The following is a 20,841-nucleotide window of genomic DNA, read 5'->3' on the forward strand; positions in this document are numbered from 1 at the left end:
TCATCTGTCCAGAGCACAGTGTTCCAGAAGTGCTGGTCTTTGCCTCGGTGTCCATTGGCAAACTTTAGTCTTGCCCTGATGTTCTTTCTGGACAGCAAAGGTTGTCTCCTGGCACACCTCCCATGTAGATCAAATTTCTGCAGCCTCTTTCTAATGGTAGACTCGTGCACTTTGACATCAACAGTGGCAAGAGCTCCCTGTAGGCCCCGTGATGACATTCTGGGGTTCTTAGATACTTCTTTCAGCATCTTGCGGTCTGCTCTCGGGCTGAACTTGCTGGGGCGGCCTGGCCTGAACAAGTTGGCAGTTGTTTGGAATCTTCTCCACTTGTCGATGATCTTCCGGACAGTCGAATGATTGATTTCAAATTGTTTGGAGATCTTTTTAAATCCCTTCCCAGACTCGTAGGCATCTATAACCTTCTTTCTGAAGGCCTCAGAGAGCTCTTTTGATCTCGGCATGGTGACGCCGCACACTTCAACAACAAAGAGCAAACCAAACTAAATGTCTGAGGTTTAAATAAGACAGGTTCCTCCAAGATCCTCTCTAACGATGTTCTAATCATTTGCACCTGAGCTGGTGCACCTGATTCTAATTTTAGGTATTTGAAGTAGTGATAAATGTAGGGGTGTACTTAGTTTTTCCACATGCATAATTTGCATTTATGTTTATTTAAATTATACAATGGACTACAAAATGTAAATGTTTCATGATATTTGTTGTATTATATCACCTTTATCTATCAATATTGTTGAAATGAAGATCAAATAGCTGTATGTTGAAATATGTTGAAAAAGTCGAAACTTTACATGGGGTGTACTTCCTTTTTCACGTGACTGCATACTTTTTTTTGTTTAGCCCGCCCCCCTGTGAAGGGGAAGATGGGGTTTTGCAATGACTTCCGACTTCTGTGTGTCCGTCTTCTGTCTGTGTGTGTCTGTCTCTCCGGCACGTAACTTTTTTACCATTTGAGATATTGTCATCAAATTTTCAACAAAGCTTTATTTTGAGAATATGCTGAAGACAAATTAACGATTTTGTCAAAAGGTCAGCGTCACCTAAAAATGGAGCTGCGTTACACGGCGCACATTTACGTAGAGAATTGGTGTCCCTGCTCTCCTCGCCCCAATCCCTCCCTGAGACCACTGGCAAAGTTAAAATCACCCCTACCCATTAATTGGGGTCATGCTGATCCTATGTAGCAAGTCTGGGTGTAATCGGCCCAGAACTGTCGGAGGAGTAGGGCGACAAACACACACACGCCGGTCCGTGAATTATAGTAAGGATACGTGAACACTAGAACATAAATCGCTTTGTGTGCACTGACAAAAACCTCCAGGTTAGCAGCCTTGGCCATAATGTTATGCTGTCTTGGCCAATCAAGGCCTTGGCCATAATGTTATGCTGTCTTGGCCTTCTCAATGCCCCGCTCTCTGGGTGGAGTTGACAGAAGCTTCATCTCTGGACGCTTCCATTTGTCTGAATGGCTTTGTATGGTTGCTATCACACCTTTAATTCAAAGTTCACGAACAAAGCTAATATAGATTGTGCTCTGAAACGCAAAGCAAGGGTTTAAAAACCCTTTCCATGACCTTTTCCTCAAGATTGGGCAGGGTAAGGTGTTCTACGAACTCTCTAGTTAAAATCTTCTCCTTCTGCCTTTATTCCTCCTCTTCAACACAAACTCTTTATTCTCCGAAAACCACATTCAATGGGTTCTCACTAATGAACAAAATGTGTTCCAAAAAGTTAGACTTGTAACGAAATGATGGATAGTGGGGAATTTTCCCTGTAAGAATTGGTGTAATTAAGGGGGGTTGCATTCCAACACTTGGTTTACATCCTATAGACTCTTCCAATACGTTGGATTTGTTCTTCACCTCTAATCCGTTGCGTTACAGCTACACAGTCACCTCCAATTGGTTATTCTGACCACAATCTTGTGAACATCACTTTACTTACTACCACTCCTTCTCCTCTGACTGCTCCGATTAAACGCCAGTATTGGCATTTCAAAAGTGCTGAATGGACTGGTTTACGAAACTTCTTTTTTGACTTTCCCTGGAAAGACTACTGCCTCTCCTCAGGGGATGTCTTTATCTCTGCTGAACGTATAGCTGCAGTTATTGTTGCAGTAAAGGAGGCTTACATCCCTTTCTCTCCGTCTATCTATCCTACCAACTCTTGGTTCAATAATTCCTGCTCTGCGGCCATTCGTGCAAGGTATGCGGCATATCAGACATGGAAAAACTCTTCTTCCTCCGACTCACATTCAGCTTTCATAACTGCCAGAAATCATTGCAAACATGTTATTTGTGAGGTGAAGCATTCCTTTATCCAAAACAAATGAAACAACCTCTCATCTTCTTCCACTAATATATCTTTCTGGTCCTTGGCTAAAGTGTCACCAACAACTTCTGTCGCTCTACTTTTCCTTGGTTTTTCTGTTCCAATGATACCATCGCTGTCTCCCCGACTGATGAAGCAACTCTTTTTGGTTCTCTTTTCTCCTCTAATTCCACACTGGATGACTAACATTTCATCTCCCTCTGATGCACCCCTTTCCAATCCCGTGCTCCTCCCTATTATCTCTTTTCATGCAGTCAAAAAAGTACTCCTCTCTCTGGACACAAAGGCATACGGACAAGATGGCATTCCTCCTAGTGTCTTGCAGGAGTGGGTTTCCAAACTCGCATCCGTGTTTGCACTTTTGTTCCATTTTTTGTTTAAAAATGGAAACTTTTCCTCTTTCCTGGAAACATGCCTTAGCACAGCCTATTTAAAAAAGGGTGATTGTTCAACCCTTCCAACTACCGTCCTATTGCTCTGACTTCTACTATTTCCAAAGTCTTTGAATGTCTTCTCAATAACTATTTCCTCAAGCATCTTGAATCTCAGTCTTCTATCTGACCATCAATATGGCTTTCGCAAGGCAAGATCTACCGGTTATATCCTTTCTTACATTACGAATGTCTGGGCCTCTTCTCCGAGAGATTTTGGGGAATCCTTTGGTGTAGGCCTTGATTTCTCAAAAGCCTTTGACAGAGTTTGGCATCGGGGTCTGATATCCAAGCTTCCCTCTTTCAGCTTTCCTCCTTCACTCTGCTCTCTCATATCGGGCTTTCTCTCCAACCGCTCTATCTCTGTAATTGTCCATGGCTCAACATCTCCCTACTTCCCGATCAACAGCGGTGTTCCTCAGGGTTCTGTCCTGTCTCCAACACTCTTCCTTCTTTTATTAATGACCTTCTTCCACAAATAACCAAATGCACTCGTATGCTGATGACTCGACATTACATTCCTCCATGGTTTCCGCATTTTCCCCATCTTCCTTCACTCGATATACATCTCGTTTCATCACAGCCACCTCTTTAAATTCGGATTTGGACAAGATTTCCCAGTGGGGCAAATATAATCAAGTTACGTTTAATGCTTCTAAAACTCAATTTCTTCCCATCTCTCTTTATAAAACTCCTGTCAAATCTCCAATCTCCGTTGAAAGCTCCACAATTACAACATCTTATTATAATAGAGCAAACGTATATGGTTATGCCGCTATATCGCTATGTATGTCGCTATGTTTATATGCGACGAAAACCTCTTCTTCTTCTTCTTCTTCAAATAAAATTACCACCCTCTTAATTACCACCCGTTTGCTTAATTAACCCTCTTAATTGCATTAAGACTGCTGAGACCCCTCAGACCTTTGACGACCCTTTAATTCCCCCAAGACCCTTCAGACCACCAAGACCCCTGAATACCCAAAACACCCCGAAGACCCAACACACCCCGAAGACCCAAAACACCCCGAAGACCAAGAAGAACCAAAAGATCCTGAAGACCTTGAAGACCCAAAAGACACCGAAGACCCAAAAGCCTCTGAAGACACGAAAGACCCAAAATACCCTTAAAGGCCCAGAGGATCCAAAAGGCCCTGAAGACCCAAATGGCCCTGAAGACCCAAAACACCATGAAGACCCAAAAGACACCGAAATGGTCAAAGATGCCTACCCCTCTGAAACGACGTGTGGTGAGGCGTGCGGAGCATGCTGAGTCACGCTAGTGCAGTGGTTCTTAACCTTTTTAAAGTTGCCGAACCCTAACAAAACCCACCGAACACTCACGGAACCCCTCAAATTTTCCAAAAAAATTAAGAAGAATTGCATCTTAATGCGTTTTCTGTTCTACTTTTCAGGAGGTGATCTGGGAAATGCGTGGTTTTGTTTTGGCAAGGGCCACCCTCAAATCATTTTCGCATGCAAGCATGCTCTTTTTCTTTGTTTTAATGTCCACCAGTTTCAAAAACACATGCTCGCAGAGATACGTTGTAACGAACGGCGTGAGGATCTCAAGGGCAATTTTAGCGATGTGAGGATACCCTTCCATTTGGCGGCACCAAAATGTTGAGAGCGTTGTTGTGCCGAAGAGTTGTTGTTGAGTCTGGCTCTGCTGAAGTTCAATGAGGTAGTCGAGGTATTGGTTGTTGACATCTGCCGTTGCAACGTCGAAAGTAAACGGTTGCCGCACCCATGCTGGGTATTGCTCTTGGTTGGGGAAGTAACCGTCGAATGACTTTCCCAGCTCATCCAAGTGCGTGGCAATTGCTTGCTTCAGCTCCCCCGGTACAGCAGTGCCTCCAACTTCAGACTCATCTTCGATCCCGCTCACGCACTCGTCCAGTAGCGAAAAGTTCGCGAAGTTGTCGTTCTCTGTTCGCCGCCTCCACAACGGTAACTTCTTTCGGTAAGCACTCAGCTTTTCTTCAGATTCGATGACATTCACTCCACCGCCCTGCATCTGGCAATTGAGATGATTGAGTGCGTCGAAGATGTCAGCCATGTACGCCAAGGCGAGGATGAACTCTGACTCTTGGAAGTGCGTTGCATGGCAATGCTGGTGTTCTCCCAAAAACAGGGCTAATTCTACTCGCAAGGCAAAAACTCACTACCTTCCCTCGTGATAACCATCGAACGTTAGAGTGGTAGAGAAGGACTTTGAATTCAGAGCCGATTTCATTGCACAGCTCTTTGAAGATGCGAAGATTCAGAGCATGGCTTCTCACGTAATTCACAGTTTCAACGACGATTTGCAGAACATTGGCCAGTTTTGGAGGCAGGGTTTTTTATGCCAGCTCGTGTCTGTGCAGGACGCAGTGTGTGACGATGATGTGTGGTGTGCCGGCCTTCACCAGCGCTCCAAAACCGGAGTTGCATCCCAGCATGGCTGGAGCTCCGTCCGAGCAAACTGCAGACACCATGTTCCACGAGAGGCCGTTGCTTCTGAGGAAGTCATCCACAAGCTTCTTCACGTCGGTTGCCTTCATCGTTGTTGTGAGAGGCTTGCAGAACAGAAAGACTTCCTTGATCTCGTCTCCTTTGACATAACGCACAAATAAGATGAGCTGGCTCAAATTTGAAACGTCGGTGGTCTCGTCGACTTGAAGGCTTAATTTCGTCGGGCTCGCGACTAAATCTGCAACTACCTGGGCGAGGATGTCGTCGCTCATGTCGTCGATTCTGCATCTGATGGTGTCATTTGAGAGTGGAACGAGAGACAACTTGTTTTCAGCAGCTTTTCCCAGCATGATGTTGGCCATCTTCAACGTGGCCGGTTTGATGAGTGTCTCGCCAACGGTGTGCGGTTTGCCCTGCTCTGCGATCAGGTACGCAACTTCATACGACGCGGTGAGGATCAGTTTGTCAATTGGAATGAAGCCGAGAGTGGGCAAGGTAGCACTTGCGTCGAATCAGACTCTTCAATTTGAATTCATCCAGCGTTGCGTCTTTGTACTGCCCCTCGCCGTGCAGTTTTTTGAAGTGTTCCCGTAGTTTTGCTGGTGCTGGGCTGGAGTTGCTCAACTTGACATTGCAAAGCATGCATTGAGGACGCTGACTTCCATCCTGTTCCGTCAAACATGTGAACCCGTACTGCACGTAATCCTCCGACCACTTCCATTTTTTGCTCGACATACTGCAAAAAAAGAAAAAAAGAAACAAACTGATCTTAATTGAGTTCGGGCAAATAATTATATGACAAAAATTAAAAAAGGAACATGCTTAAATATTATCAGTACCCCTCTGAAAACTGAGAAATTTTAACAAAGAAAACATAACTTATAGTTACGATGATGGGATTTATTATCGACTCAACTCTATGTCACCTCAAATCCCATTATAATATTACATAGAAAACTGTGAATTGTTCGTTTTGAATTGCGACCAAAGGAGTTATATCTCCTCCACCTAATTTTCTGAATAATTCAATCATATTTTATAATCACCATCCACTTTTGACTTTAATATAACTGAACCCACCCTGCATATCCACAAACATTATTTTTATTTTTTTTTTTTTTTTTTTTGTATACAAGATCGAGGCTCGTGAAAGAGCGAACATTAATCGCACAGAAAGACAAACAGACACATAAAACAAATAACATCGGGAGCGGTAGACAAGATGGGGAGAGAGGGGGCAGGACACAAACACAACATTTGAGAGCAGGGACCGAGAGACATGGAGACATCGAGAGATCTGTGGGAGGGAGAGGGCTTTGGGGGGGAGGCATGTGAAGGGGGGGGGGGGGGGTGGGGGGGTGGGAGAGGTATAAACATATGGACACTGCCAGGACTTCCAGGAAAGAAGTTGGAATTTCAAACAAGGTGGATCTGGGGTGAATTAGTGGGGGTAGAAAAGATCAAGGTTTTGGATGGGGGAAGATAAGAGATGGTGGTGAACAGCTGTTTTAAAGACCTGGAGGGAGGAGTGGGATTGAAGGGAGTGTGGGAGTTTGTTCCAGAGGCGGGAGAAAAGAGGAATGAAAGAGTGAAGGTGAGCAGAAAGCCGAGATTTCGGCAGTTTAACCATCAGAGGGTTGCTGGCAGATCTTGTGCGACCTGTAGGAATATTTGGGGGACAGAGCACAGAGAGAGCTGGGGGAGCAAGGCCGGAGAGGAGTCGGTAGAAGACAGAAAGACCACCTACCTGCCTGCGGTGAGTGAGTGAAAGGCCCTCAGAGGTAGCTTCATCGCGGGAGATTCCAATGATTTTGAAAGCTTTGGATTCAACAGCGTGAAGCCGGGCCAGGTGAGAGGCAGGAGCACCAGCCCATAGGGGAGAACAGTATTCCATTGAGCTGCGGATGAAAGCCTTGTATGTGGTGAGGAGCTCAGGCGTGCCGAGGAAGGACTTCGCACGACGGAGGATGCCCAGTCGGCGACTGGCTTTGGAGGCCAGCTTGGAAATGTGGTTTTCCCAAGAAAGATCATGGCAGATAGTGAGACCCAAAAGCTTGAGCGACAGAACTTCTTGGAGAGGATTGTTGAGAAAGTAGATGGGAGGGTTGTCCAGTCGATCTTTTCGGAGAGACATAGTAAGAGAGTGAGATTTGTCAGGATTGAAAGACATGTTCCACTTGTTTGACCAGTCTGTGATTTTGTCCAGGTCTTCAGAGAGTGAGGAGGCTGCAGACTGCCGATCTGAGGGAAGAGGAATGGAGCGGCAGAGAGTGGAGTCATCAGCAAAGAGATAGAGAGGATTTTCCAGAGAGTCGGAGAGATCATTGATAAAGACCAGAAAAAGCACAGGGCCCAGCACACTGCCTTGGGGAACTCCAACCTGAACAGGAAGGGGAGATGAGAGAAATCCATTTAGGGCCACACGTTGACTACGACCAGAGAGGAAGTCCGCAAGCCATGCATGGAGATTTCCATGGATACCATAGGAGGAGAGTTTGGTGAGCAGAGCTGGGTGCCAGACCGTATCAAAGGCACGTGATATGTCAAGGGAGACAGCTCTGATTTCCTGTTTGGCATTGAGGACCTCCATCCATTGTTGAGACAGCAGAAGCAGCATGTCCAGAGTAGAGTGACCTGGTCTGAAACCAAATTGATGATCAGAGATCAAGCCATTGGAGAAGAGGAAAGATTTCATATCCAAAGCAATGATGGATTCCATGACTTTGCTGATAATTGGGAGCAGGCTGATTGGTCTGTAGTTGCAAGGATCTGTTTTTGCACCTTTTTTGTGTAAAGCGGTAATGTTAGCTGATTTCCAGGATGCTGGCAGATGACCTTGAGCAAACGATAGGGTGAAAAGAACAGAGAGAGGGTGAGATAGAGCGGCAGAGCAGGATTTTAGGACCCGTGGGCTGATGCCGTCTGGTCCAGTTGCAGAATCAGAGTCGAGGTTTGACAAAAACTCCTCCACCTTGTCAGGAGAGAAGGACACAGAGTTCAGGAGCAGTTGGGTTCGACTGGGAAAGGTGGGAACAGAGAGAGATGGGTTTGGGACTAAGGATTTTGAGGCAAACACAGAGTTGAGGCATTCGGCTTTGTCACGTGCGATGTCAACTGTGTGGCCATTTGAGGTAAGGGAGGGGATGGAGGGGGAACAAACACCAGAAACGGATTTGACCAGACGCCACCAGGATTTGGAGGAAGGAGACAGGTTTGAGAGTTCATTCTTGAGTGAGGAGAGATAGTGCTTCCTGGCACTCCTGAGGGTAGACACACACTTGTTCCGAGCTTGGTGGAAGGAACTGAGATTGCCTTCAGTTGGATTAGCCTTCCAAGAGGCAAAGGCAAGTTGTTTCAGGGCAACTGCCTCCCCACAAGATTCAGTGTACCATGGACGGGAGGAAGGGTAAGACAACTGAAGGCTAGATGGGATAAATCTGTGCATGAGAGAGATCAGTTTGCTTTGGAAGAATTCCCAGGAAGAATTGATGTCAGAGGCAGTGGAGATGGGAGACCAATCCAGACGATTGATGGCTGCTTGAAGACCGTCCCAGTCGGCCTGAGTGAAATGCCAGACTCGTCGACGCTGAGGAGGCTCTCTGAGAATGGCCAGAGAGATGTCCACTTTGACAAGCACATGATCAGAAGAACCGATTGGAGCAGACGAAGAGCAGCAGACATTAGCAGGGAAGTTTGTCATAACCAAGTCTAGAAGAGAAGATACTCCATTGGCTGAGATCCGGGTCGGGAAATTGACAGATTGTGTCAATCCCAGTGAGTCACAGAAGTCCTTTGCTGAGGTGCCATGACTGGTGAGAGAGGAACCCACACCCAACCAGGTGGCATGATGACAGTTGAAGTCACCACATATGAGGAAGAGAGAGTTGGGATGAGTGGATAGAAGTTGGTCCATGTTGTCAGACAGTGAAATGTAGATGGAGTCATCACTGTTTGGGGGACGGTACAGAACACATATGAACAAAAGGTGGGAGCGGAGAGGGAGCCGTAGCCAGAGGTACTCCTGGGGGTGAGGAGGAAAGAGGGCAGTGCAAGGAGAGTGAGGAAGAGAGTTTTTGATAAAGATAGCCTCCCCACCACCAGGCCGAGGCTCAGGTCTATCATACCGGAGGAGGGAGTAACCAGGAAGAGATATGAATCAGAGACATCTTGAGGGAGGAAAGTCTCTGTTAAGCAGATCAAGTCTGGATTGTCAGAAGCAACCTGTATGGAGAGATCAGTCAGGTTTGAGCGAAGGCCCCGGATGTTTGAGGTCCATACCGTTAATGAAGAGAGAGGGGGAGCATCAGGTACAGGGGAGGGGAGGGGAGGAGTAGGGTAAGATGAAGGATGAGAGGGGGAGGTAGGGAGAGCAGTTGATAGTGTGTCAGATATTGCAGAAGAGTTCCAAGAAAGGGAAGGATGAGGAGGATGAAAGGTTTGATGGTGAAGGGATGAGGCACAGTGAGGGGTTGTTTGAGGGGGGGCAGAGGAAAGTAGAAGGTTTGGGGGGGTGGAGGTATGAGATAGAAGGGAGACGAAGTGGGGAGGAGGCAGCTTGGAGGGGGAGGGGGGAGGAGGGAGAATTGGAGAGGAATGGTATGGGGGGAGAATTGAATGGGAGGGGTTAGGGGGGAGTTTTGAAGGGGAGGAGTGAGGGGGGAGTTTAGGAGGGGAGGTGCAAGGGGGGAGTTTTGGAGGGAAGGGGCAAGGGGGAAGTTTAGAAGTGGAGGGACAAGGGGGGAGTTTAGGAGTGTAGGGGCAAGGGGGGGGGGGATTTGGAGGGGAGGGGCAAGGGGGGAGTTTAGGAGGGGAAGGGCAAGGGGGGAGTTCAGGAGTGGAGGGGCAAGGGGGGGATTTGGAGGGGAGGGGCAAGGGGGGAGTTTAGGAGGGGAAGGGCAAGGGGGGAGTTCAGGAGTGGAGGGGCAAGGGGGTAGTTTAGGAGTGTAGGTGCAAGGGGGGGGATTTGGATGGGAGGTGCAAGGGGGGGGATTTGGATGGGAGGGGCAAGAGGGGAGTTTAGAAAGTGGATGATTAATGAAAGACGAACATTGATAACAAATTGGGTTTGTTGTGATTTTCAAGTTAGCAATCCGATTCAGAACGATGGAGGAGGGATGGAATGAATGTGAATTTAGACCATGTAGTGAGGGAGACGTATAAGATATTGAATTTCTTTTTTTTGAAGTGGAATGCGTTGGAGAGGAAATTGAGAAAAGCCTTTTAAATAGGAAGAAAAACAGCGTGTTGTAATATACCACTGAAATAAACACAGAAGGGGAAAGGTTAAACATATTTAAATAATATTTAAACAGAACTGTGAACAATCTTCTATGCACAAAATACCAAGGGGGGGAGAGCCGAGAGGGACCACCACGAGTCACGTGAACAGGGCAAACGGTGGATGGCAAGGAGATAATGGGGGCGGGGCGAACAGCACACCTGGACAGAAAATACAGGATGAGACAACAGTACACGTGGAGAAAGGAAAATAAATGTTTTTTTTTTTTTTTTTTTTTTTTTTTTTGTTTGTTTGTTTTTTGGGGGGGTTGGGGATTTAGAACGTTAGACAGAGTATTATGTTCGGGGTAGAAGGGAAAAAACTAAGAGCCTAACAAAACACCGACGGGGGTACAACTACAAGGCCACACACGAGGAGCAGAACACGATTAATTAATTACGAGTTACAGGAAATTCAAACCAAAACTAACTATAATCAAACAATATCGCATGGACGATAAAATAACGAGTTGAAATTTGACAATCTATCTGGGGAAATGGGGGAGAAACACGTGGTCGAAGAACGAACGAACGAATAAGAATGAATAAACGAATGAGCACAGAGAAGGTAATGTCTTATTTTTTTTGTTTTTTTGAGTTGAGATTTACATAAGGAAGTAGGCTATGGGGTGAAAAGACTGCGAAAACAGAGAACGAAAGTTATTGGTTTCACAAACGACGGACCGCTGAGAGAAAAACAAAGCCTCAAGGTTGTACAGTGTTCACTGTACAAGGCCTCAAGACACGACACGAATTAACACGATTTTCAATACAGGTATGAAAGATTTGCACCGAAAATCTTCGTCGGGACAATATACGTACATACACCATAAAATAAATACAGTTATAACGAAAATACAAATGGGAACAATTACTTAACTTCGATTTCGATGGAGAGCGTGTAGAGCTGCGAATAAACGAACCCTCGCCAGCAAGACCGGATTTCCAACTTACTTTTCAATTAATCAGTAACTCCAAAGTAAGGCGCGACCACTGACGCACGGCACACGGCAAGCTAATCGAGGCTATTCACTGGAATTTCCGAACACCTGCAAAGTCCAAAATCCAGTAAGTAAGTAAGCAAGTAAGCACCATCAACAGAATAATTAGCAAGTTGCTCATTGATTCAACTTACTACAGTCAGTGTGAAACAACTTATCTTAAACACAGACCAGAAAAACCATAAATGGGATGGGAATACAATTACAAATAACATTTCCATTCGTTCATAACATACATATTCAAAATTGATACAAAACAAAAAAAACAAATTGCAATGCGTTTTGGAGGACCTCCGCCGAACCCCTGAGACTGGCTCACTGAACCCCTGGGGTTCGGTCGAACCCAGGTTAAGAACCATGGCGCTAGTGTGATACAATAAACCTACTAGGTATTACCCTAACATCAAATTTATCTTGGCATCCGCACATTACACAAACAACTAAGTCTGTTGAGAATAAACTAGGAGTCCTGTTCAGATGTTAAAGATTCTTCTCCTCTCAACAGATGCTTCAACGATATAAAGGATTGATTCGTCCTTGTATGAAATACTGCTCTCATATCTGGGGCGGTTCTAGCTCCACATACTTGCTGGACAGAATTGAACCCAAAGTAATCTGACTCGTCAACTCTCCCAATCTGACCTCAAAACTCGACCCCCTCAAATTACGCCGCAAAGTTGGCTCTTTTTCTCCTTTCTACAGATATTACTTTGGTTTCTGCTCCCAAGAACTTGCGGCTTGTGTACCTCCTCCATTAGCGAGACCACAGAATACTCGACAAGCCATTACATCTCGTGATTATTGTGTGGCCATTGGCAACTCAAGGGTGGGTCGTATGATGTTTGTTACTTCACCTCCACTGCCAAACTCGGGAACTCTTTACCTTCTCATGTCTTTCCAAACACTTATGATGATCCCCTTTTCAAAAAGCAGATTTTTTTTTTTTACTTCCTCAAAAAGTCTTAGACTATTCTCTCTTTACTATCAATGCAGATTTTTTTTTTTTTCAATCCTGGCCTCGATGAGGACTATATAGTCTGTGACTGGAGCCTTCAACATAAAAAAAATACAACACCACTTAACAAGCCTAGCAATCAAAAAATACATATGAAACACGCAAAATGTTCAAAAAAATACAAAACATTAAACAAATTAAAAACATAAACACCTTTTTATTCTACCATATTTTAAAAGCTATTTTATAATGATGATGTAGCGGTCTTACACCTTGAAAATCCCCTATCATCTGTCAAGCTGCCTGTCGCCCTCTAAATTATCCTTCCATCTAAGCCATGAGGTTTCCCACACAGACCCAGGCTCAAGCCTTTGTGCCAGCACACACACTCGTGCCGGGAACCCCGACACTCATGATGCGTTGTCCACATGGGACCTCATGAAGAGCTCCTGCGGTCGCCATGCCCACTATGGCCGTCATGCCCACTTTGGCTGTGATGGCAGCAAGGGCCGCTTTGCCCAAACAGCACATATTGTGTGCTGCGTGTCACACCTTGTTGTCTGCATGGCCCTCGTCAGCATTCTTTAAGATAGTTTGAGGAGTCTGTGGCAGCGAACCAAGACAGTGAGCGATTTTTTTTTTGGTTCATTCACCATTCTTATTTCGTTTCACTCTGTCTAATTTGACATCCAGAATTACACAACTGCGTTGCTGTTTACTTGCAAGTTAACTCTGTTCGTTACCACTTTGTTTGCCACTCATTGTTCAATGATTACCACGGTAAGGAACACAAAGATAAAAAATACAGTACTGTACAGTATGTGGCGGTGTTAAGTCCAATAATGCACAGCTTTAGATAGAGGAAGCGGTGCATTGTGGGGTAGGACACCTCGTGACTGGTCTTCCGTCCAATGGACGTTAGTGCGGGGAATTGCTGGATGTGTAATGAAAATGTTCCTTATGGATTTATTTGTTAAACTTATGGACTTATTTGTCAAACGAAGGATAGCGGGGACCCACTGCATGAAAATGTGTTGTTGGTGATGGTTGTCTGGCAAAAATACAACATAGTTTTTATGACTTCCTTATTCTGAATTATAAGTGGTCTTGATTTTGGAGAACTACCATTTCCGCAGCAATTCCACATTCCCAGCCCATCAGAAACAGTTCTGCAATAAAATAATTTCAGCACATCATAAAAGGCAGAGCATGATTGGACGTTGAACCTATCGGGCAGTGTCGGCTCAGTGCCTCCTTTAAAACTTTATTTGAGAGTGAAGCCTGGGTCTTGCCTGGTCAATGTCCTGAAAGTCATCAGAGTTACAAGTCGACTTGTAATATTTGTTCCATCATTGTTTTTAAAGAGTGGAGCAGTGGAATGGGGAGAGTAAGGGGGTTTCAAAAGGTTAATTAATATATTTACGTATTTATTGCTTTGTTTATGTTTTAAGGCAGTGTGGTTGGTGGGTTGCGAAGGTGGGGAAATGCATACACAGGGAATTGCAGGGTGTCAGCAAGGCCATGTGCGAGGGGGAGGGAGAGCAGGCACAGATGGTTAAGAATGCACAACAATTTGTCGAAGTGGACTGACAATTGACTCGATGCAGATGGATATGAGAAGCCGTCAGGCAAGCGAGCACTTGCACAATCTTCAGTCATTATGTACCAGTTGTTTATTGGCCACTTGGTGTGTTCGTTTTTCTGACATTCAATGCTTCTTTTTTTTTCTTTTTTTTTTGTATTCTCAATCGAGGCTCGTGAAAGAGCTAACATTTATTTCACAAACAAATCAAATATACAAAAAGAGGGAGCGGAAGACGCTTTTCCCTTCCATGATCCTTATTGAAATCACGTTGATGACCGAGCCATCGGCCTCTACCCTGTTTGTTTGTTTTTTTACCGCCTCTCCTCTACCGCCCTTTTTTTTAACGCCTCCACTCTGGTCTTGCTCCCTCTGTGCTCTAAGCCTTCTGAACCTCCCCATCCCCTCCACGATGCACACATTCTCCATTCATGTTAAAATCCCTAAATCTAGATGTTCCACATATTTACTGTGATTGTTCTTTGTTTCTCTTTTCTGCCATTTGTGGAACTTCCTTCGGGAGACTTCAGTTGCACTTTTCACTTCCATGGCTTCAGCTAGGCAGTGCACCACCATGCTGTATCATTCCACATATCTGTGATCTTTTATTGCACCATTAATCCTACCTAACTCACCCTTCTTACTTCCAGCTTACTGTCTTCCTCCTCCTCCTCCTCCTTCTCCTCTTCCCTTTCTTCCTCTGACTCCCCCTTATCCTCCTTCTCCCACTCCTCCTCCCCCTTCTCCACCCCCTAATCATACTCCTCCCTCACCCGTCCATAGCCTCTCTCCCCTACTCTCTCCCCTACTCTCTCCCCCTCTCTCTCCCCCTCTCTCTCCCCCTCTCTCTCCCCCTCTCTCTCCCCCTCTCTCTCCCCCCATGGCAAAATTTAGTTGACGAGTTGGTTAGGTGACGAGAACAAACCAATTAGGTTTTGGTTCAGGTGCGGATTCAGATTCAGCCTATCAGTGGCATACAAAATGGAAATCGTTCAGCCTGGGGTAGGGATGCGCTCCACCCAGTGTCGTTCTAGTTTTCTGTCTGTATCTGATTTTTATTTCCCCCCCCCCCTCTTCCCCCCTCCCCCCTCCCCCCTCTCACTCTGTAGGAGGAGGCAGTGTTTGTTAGGACAAATGGAGGCACATTTGAAGCATGTGGTAAGTGTTATGATCTCAGCATCTTTTAAATCTGTGCTTTCCAGGCAATTAATACTCGGAATGGTATGATTTTGATTCGGGTCACCAGTCGTGAGCTTGCCTCAGTGACTAGTGATGAGTTTGCATCAAGGAAAGGTGTACGTATAATGCCGTACTTGTGGTCAGAAAATTGAAACGAGCTCATTAGTTTGCTGTGTTTGCAAGATTTATCCTCAAGTTTGCAGTTTTCCACTCAAGCCGTAATTGTACTTTTCCCCACTTGCTGGCATTCATTTTGCTATTACCATTTAGGGCAGAGCTGGAGTTCCCCTGGCCTTTCTTACCACACGTTTCATGATGATCATGATCACGAACTGCCAGTGCTCACAGAGGAGCGAGTAAGACTCGTGTGTCGGGGACTTGGGCTGGATCCCGCACGGTTGGGCCGAGATGATGCTGCCGACCTTTGTATCACCCTGGGAGTGCAGCAAGTGAGTTCTGTTTTGATTGCCATTTCCACCACTGCCTAATGTCATCATAGAGAGTTGGGAAGTGTACATCAGGTGTCTGTCACACTTGCACAAAGTTTTAGTGCATTACTTGTTATCTTTTCTGAAGGTGTTGAGCACATTTCATTGGATGTGGTAATTAACTAACGTTTTAAAATTTTTATTGCGTTTTAAGCCAATTGAAGATATTTTGCCAAGCTCTGCGGATGATGGAACCTTGGACCTTTCGTTGCTGGTGAAGACCCTTGCATTTCCCCGGCCGCCATTTCTGGCTTCCAGTACCCCCTATATTCAGCACAGTTCCCGCTCATGCCAGGTTCGATTCCACAGCACTTTTCTTGTTTGCCATGTGCACGTCATCTGTGAGGATAATCATTGAAGTAATATTGCAGTATTCATGTGGTATATTATAAATGGGGTTATGAACAAAATGCACCCCCCACACCCACTCTATATCCATACTTGCCCTCGAAATTTGACACGAATGCTTCTGAAGACTGCACATTGTTACTGATCTGAAACTGAAAAGCATATTCAATTCAATTCAATTCAGCTTTATTGCCCTCGCCTGAGGAGAGGGTATTGCATTTGAGTCCGTTTGTTTGTTACTTGCTGATCTGTATGTTGTTACTTGCAAGTATGTTGATCGTGTGTGTGTGTGTGTGTGTGTGTGTGTGTGTGTGTGTGTGTGTGTGTGTTTGTTTGTTTGTTTGTGTGTTTGTTTGTGTGTTTGTTTGTGTATTTGTTTGTTTGTGTATTTGTTTGTTTGTGTGTTTGTTTGTGTGTTTGTGTGTCTGTTTGTGTGTCTGCCAGCTCACTTATACTTACCTACAGGTCAGAATTTTAAACCGATCTTTACAAAACTTCACCAAATGGTAGAGTTCGTGGTCCGACAAAATCCCATATATTTTTGAGGTTAAAAGGTCAGATGGTCAACATAGGCCTAAGGTCAACCACTTACTTCATATTTCTAAAATCCTCGATTTTCATCCGATTGACTTGAAATTTGAATAGGATATACATATCGGCAAACTGAGTTCAACCACCCACTATTTTTGAGATCAGCATAGGCCAAAAGGTCAACATAGGCCAAAGGTCAACAAACATTTAAAATTTCTAAAATCCTCAATTTTCATCCGATTGACTTGAAATTTGAATAGGATTTACATATCGGCCAACTGAATTCAACCAACAACTATTTTTAAAATCAGCTTAGGCCAAAAGGTCAACATATTCGAAAGGTCAACCACTTTTTTCAAATCTATAAAATCCTCAATTTTCATCCAATTGACTTGAAATTTGAATAGGACTTTCATAGCAGCTAACTGAATTTAACCACCAACTATTTTTGAGATCAGCATAGGCCAAAAGGTCAACATAGGTGAAAGGTCAACAACAATTTCAAATTTCCAAAATCCTCAATTTTCATCCCATTCACTTGAAATTTGAATGGGATTTACACACACTACCAGTCAAAAGTTTTAGAACACCAATTTTTCCAGTTTTTATTGAAATTTACGCAGTTTAATGTTCAGTGAATAACATGAAATAGTACAGTAAACTGCCCGAGGTAAAAAAAAAAAAAAAGGTTCGCAAAAACGGGAAAATAATGTAAATTGCACAGTTGTATTGTAAAAAAAGGCCTTCAGGAAACAAGTAATGGGGTAACAACTTACAGCTGTTCTGCAGCAATGTAAGTAAATTAAGCCTTGAAAGTTGATGCAAACAATTCCTACAGGTGTCCCAACCTCTGCTGATTACTTGATTACAAACCCCCTGTCTGTATAAAAGCAGTATTGGAACAGACTGTTATTACACCCTCTGAAGCATTATTTGGACAATATTGCACTGCAGGAAGTAGTACATTTAAAACTGGAGGAAACTCTGACATGAAGAGGTCTGGCAGACCCAAAGCCACAACAGAATCAGAACACAAGTTTCTGAGAGTCAACAGCTTGCGTGGTAGGCGGTTCACAGGACAACTGCTTCAAGCACAGCTTAACACTGGTCGAAGTAAGCAAGTCTCAGTTTCAACTGTGAAGAGAAGACTTCGAGCTGCAGGTTTGACAGGTCGTGGCAGTAAGAAAGCCATTGCTAAGATGGCAAAATAAGAAAAAGAGGCTTGCCTGGGTCATGAAGCACCGCCAGTGGACTACTGAAGACTGGAAGAAGGTCTTATGGACCTTTAGAGGCCATTTTTCCCCGCAAGTGGGGGTTGGCCTTTTTCGGGGACCGTGGTTGTTGTTGTTTTTTTGGTCCCCTTTTTGAAGCAATGTTTTACGGCCGGATGCAGGTCTTATGGACCGATGAAGGTCGGTCTTATGGACCTTATGAAGAAGGTCTTATGGACCGATTAATCAAAATTTTAAATCTTTGGTTCATCACACAGGGTTTTTGTACACCGTCGAGTAGGCGAAAGGATGGTTCCTCAGTGTGTGACACCCACTGTCAAACATGGAGGAGGAAGCGTGATGGTCTGGGGCTCTTTTGCTGGACCCAGAGTCGGCGACTTGCACAGAGTGACTGGCACCCTGAATCAAGAGGGCTACCACAGCATTTTGCAGCGCCATGCAATACCCTCTGGTATATGCCTGGTTGGTCAGGGGTTCATCCTACAGCAAGATAATGACCCAAAACACACCTCCAGGCTATGTCAAAACTACCTTCGAGGAAAAGAACAAGATGGTAGGCTTCAAATCATGGAATGGCCAGCACAGTCTCCAGACTTAAACCGTATCGAGCTGGTTTGGGATGAACTGGACAGAAGGGTGAAAGCAAAGCAACCTACAACTGCAACACATTTGTCGGAATTTCTGCAACAGTGTTGGGTAGAACTTCATGAACAATATTAGATTTCCATTGTATGAAGAATGCCACGAGTGTCTTCGGCGGTTATATCTGCAAAAGATGGCTACTTTGCTGAGTCAAACGTTTAAATTAAATTTTGTTGAACAAAATGATTCTATGATTTCTTTATTAATCTCCAATTGTTTATGATGGAAATGAATATAGGAGGAAGTGGAGGACAGGGAAGACCGAGAAAGACTTGGCTAGATGCGGGCAAGGGGGTTAACAAGGAGAGATGCAGAAAATAGGGCAAAATGGAGAAGATTGTCATGGGAACCGCAAGGCTAACCCCTGCTCTAGCAGGGAAAATGGCCTTAAAATGCATGTTGTTGTTGTTGTTTATTTGTTCTCTGCTTAATTTCAGAGTACATTGAGACATTAAACGGCGTAAATTTCAATAAAAACCGGAAAGATTTAGGTGTTCTAAAACTCTTGACCGGTAGTGTATGTGAACTAAATTCAACCAACAACTATTTTCGAGGTCAACATAGGTCACAAGGTCAACATAGGCCAAAGTTCAACCACTTTTTTTCAAATTTCTAAAATCCTCAATTTTCATCCTATTGACTTGAAATTTGAATAGGATTTTCATGTCAGCGAACTGAATTCAACCACCAACTGTTTTTAAGATAATCGGTCATACGGTCAACATAGGCCAAAGTTCAACCACTTTTTCGAATTCCTAAAATCCTCAACTTTAATCGAATTGGCTTGAAATTTGTAAAGGATTTTCATATCAGCTTACTGAAACCAACCACCAACTATTTTTGAGGTCAACATGGGCCAAAAGATCAACATAGGGTCAACAACAACAAAAACCACCATGGGGAGGGGTTGACCAAAAGGTCAACATAGCCAAAAGGTCAACATAGGCCGAATTTCTAAAATTGTCAATTTTGATTTGATTAACTTAAACTTTGAAGACAATTTGCATATCAGGTCACTGAATTCAACCACAAATTATTTTTGAGGTCAAAAGGATGCTCCACTGAGTGCCATGCTACTTTGTTCTGTTTTGCCAAGTGTAATTCTGAGTGATTTTTCATCTGTTTGTCTGTCTATTTGTGCGCAGTACTACGTCTACATCGTTGCACATAGCATCGTCATACTTTACACACATATTTGCCTTGCCCTGGAATAGACTGTGCCCAATTTTTTACTCTCTAGGTCCAAGGTCAAGCTCAAGGTCACCCAAAACGTGAAATCAGGGGGGTCGGGTTTTCATTTAAAATATATTTCAAACCACTATAACTGTAAAAGTACAAGAGATATGCATACACTTACTGTTACTGACATATAGGAAGTCACATACGACATTTCATTTGGCACCATGACCTTTGACCTTGAGTGACCTTTTAAGGTCAAACAAGGTCAAAAATAGTTGTTTTTTTTACTAATAACTGTCAAATATTACCGATTCCCTTTTAACCAACACCCCTGAAAAAAAAAGTATATTCCGGCAAGTCCTCGGTCTCTGACCGATTTCTAGTCTGTTTGTCTGTCTGTCTGTCTGTTTGTCAGCACAGAATAAATATGATTTTTCTCTGCAACCATTAGTATGATTGACAGGAAATTTTCACCATAGGTGCAACTCCACCTGTAGAATTTTTAAATGATAATTATGACGTCATAGGTCACGTGGTTCGGCCGCCATCTTGGAAAAACCGAAAAACTTTGCACCTCTAATCTCCAAAAGTGCTGAATAGAAAAAATTGAGACATGGCTCATTGTAATGAACTCCATGTGGAATACCACCGTTTAGAGGCCAACATCTGTTTAGAATTCAGCAGAATTCTGTTTAGAGAATAACATCTGTTAATGATGATGTCATAGGTGCCTCCATTATGACGTCATTCGACAAGTACAAAACTTCATCCGATCAAGATGAAATTTATTGAGCATAATCTCGGGATAAATTGGTAGAGAGAAAAAAATGATGACATCATCCATCATGTGCTTCGGCTGCCATATTTGTTTAAACACAAAAGCCTTAAAAACTACTGAAGACACAAACTGGCGAGGGTCTGCAATCTCTGATTGCTCTTTCTTGTTACCTTTGCAATGAGAAGCGGCTTTGGAAAAACACCACAAAAAAACACATTGGAAGAACTCCACGTTAGCGGCAGGAAGGATCGTGTTATTAATCCTTGTGGTGTATATAGACTACAGTAGATCTACAATGAGGTGCGTTCAGCGACATGATAAGCATTGAGTGATGTCCAGATTCCTCCAACTTTCTTTGTTTATTATTATAAACAGCATTAGCGACTGTTTAAAATGTGTAATCACACGTATTTGT

At 44.1% G+C, this 20,841-nt stretch overlaps 1 protein-coding gene across 8 annotated transcripts in view; it reads left to right on the top strand.

Annotated features, from left to right (window-relative positions):
• Positions 1 to 20,841, top strand: part of LOC137435470 (uncharacterized) — a 113,024-nt gene that overhangs the window by 28,582 nt on the left and 63,601 nt on the right. For all 8 annotated transcript variants that reach the window (XM_068129268.2, XM_078784276.1, XM_068129271.2 and 5 more), the window contains exons 5-7: positions 15,159 to 15,207; positions 15,499 to 15,677; positions 15,871 to 16,011. In XM_068129268.2, the coding sequence (XP_067985369.2) occupies positions 15,159 to 15,207; positions 15,499 to 15,677; positions 15,871 to 16,011 (369 nt within the window). The remainder of the gene's footprint in view (positions 1 to 15,158; positions 15,208 to 15,498; positions 15,678 to 15,870; positions 16,012 to 20,841) is intronic.

This window comes from Myxine glutinosa, chromosome 9 (assembly GCF_964187855.1).
Source record: "Myxine glutinosa chromosome 9, kmMyxGlut1.1, whole genome shotgun sequence".
NCBI lineage: Eukaryota > Metazoa > Chordata > Myxini > Myxiniformes > Myxinidae > Myxine > Myxine glutinosa.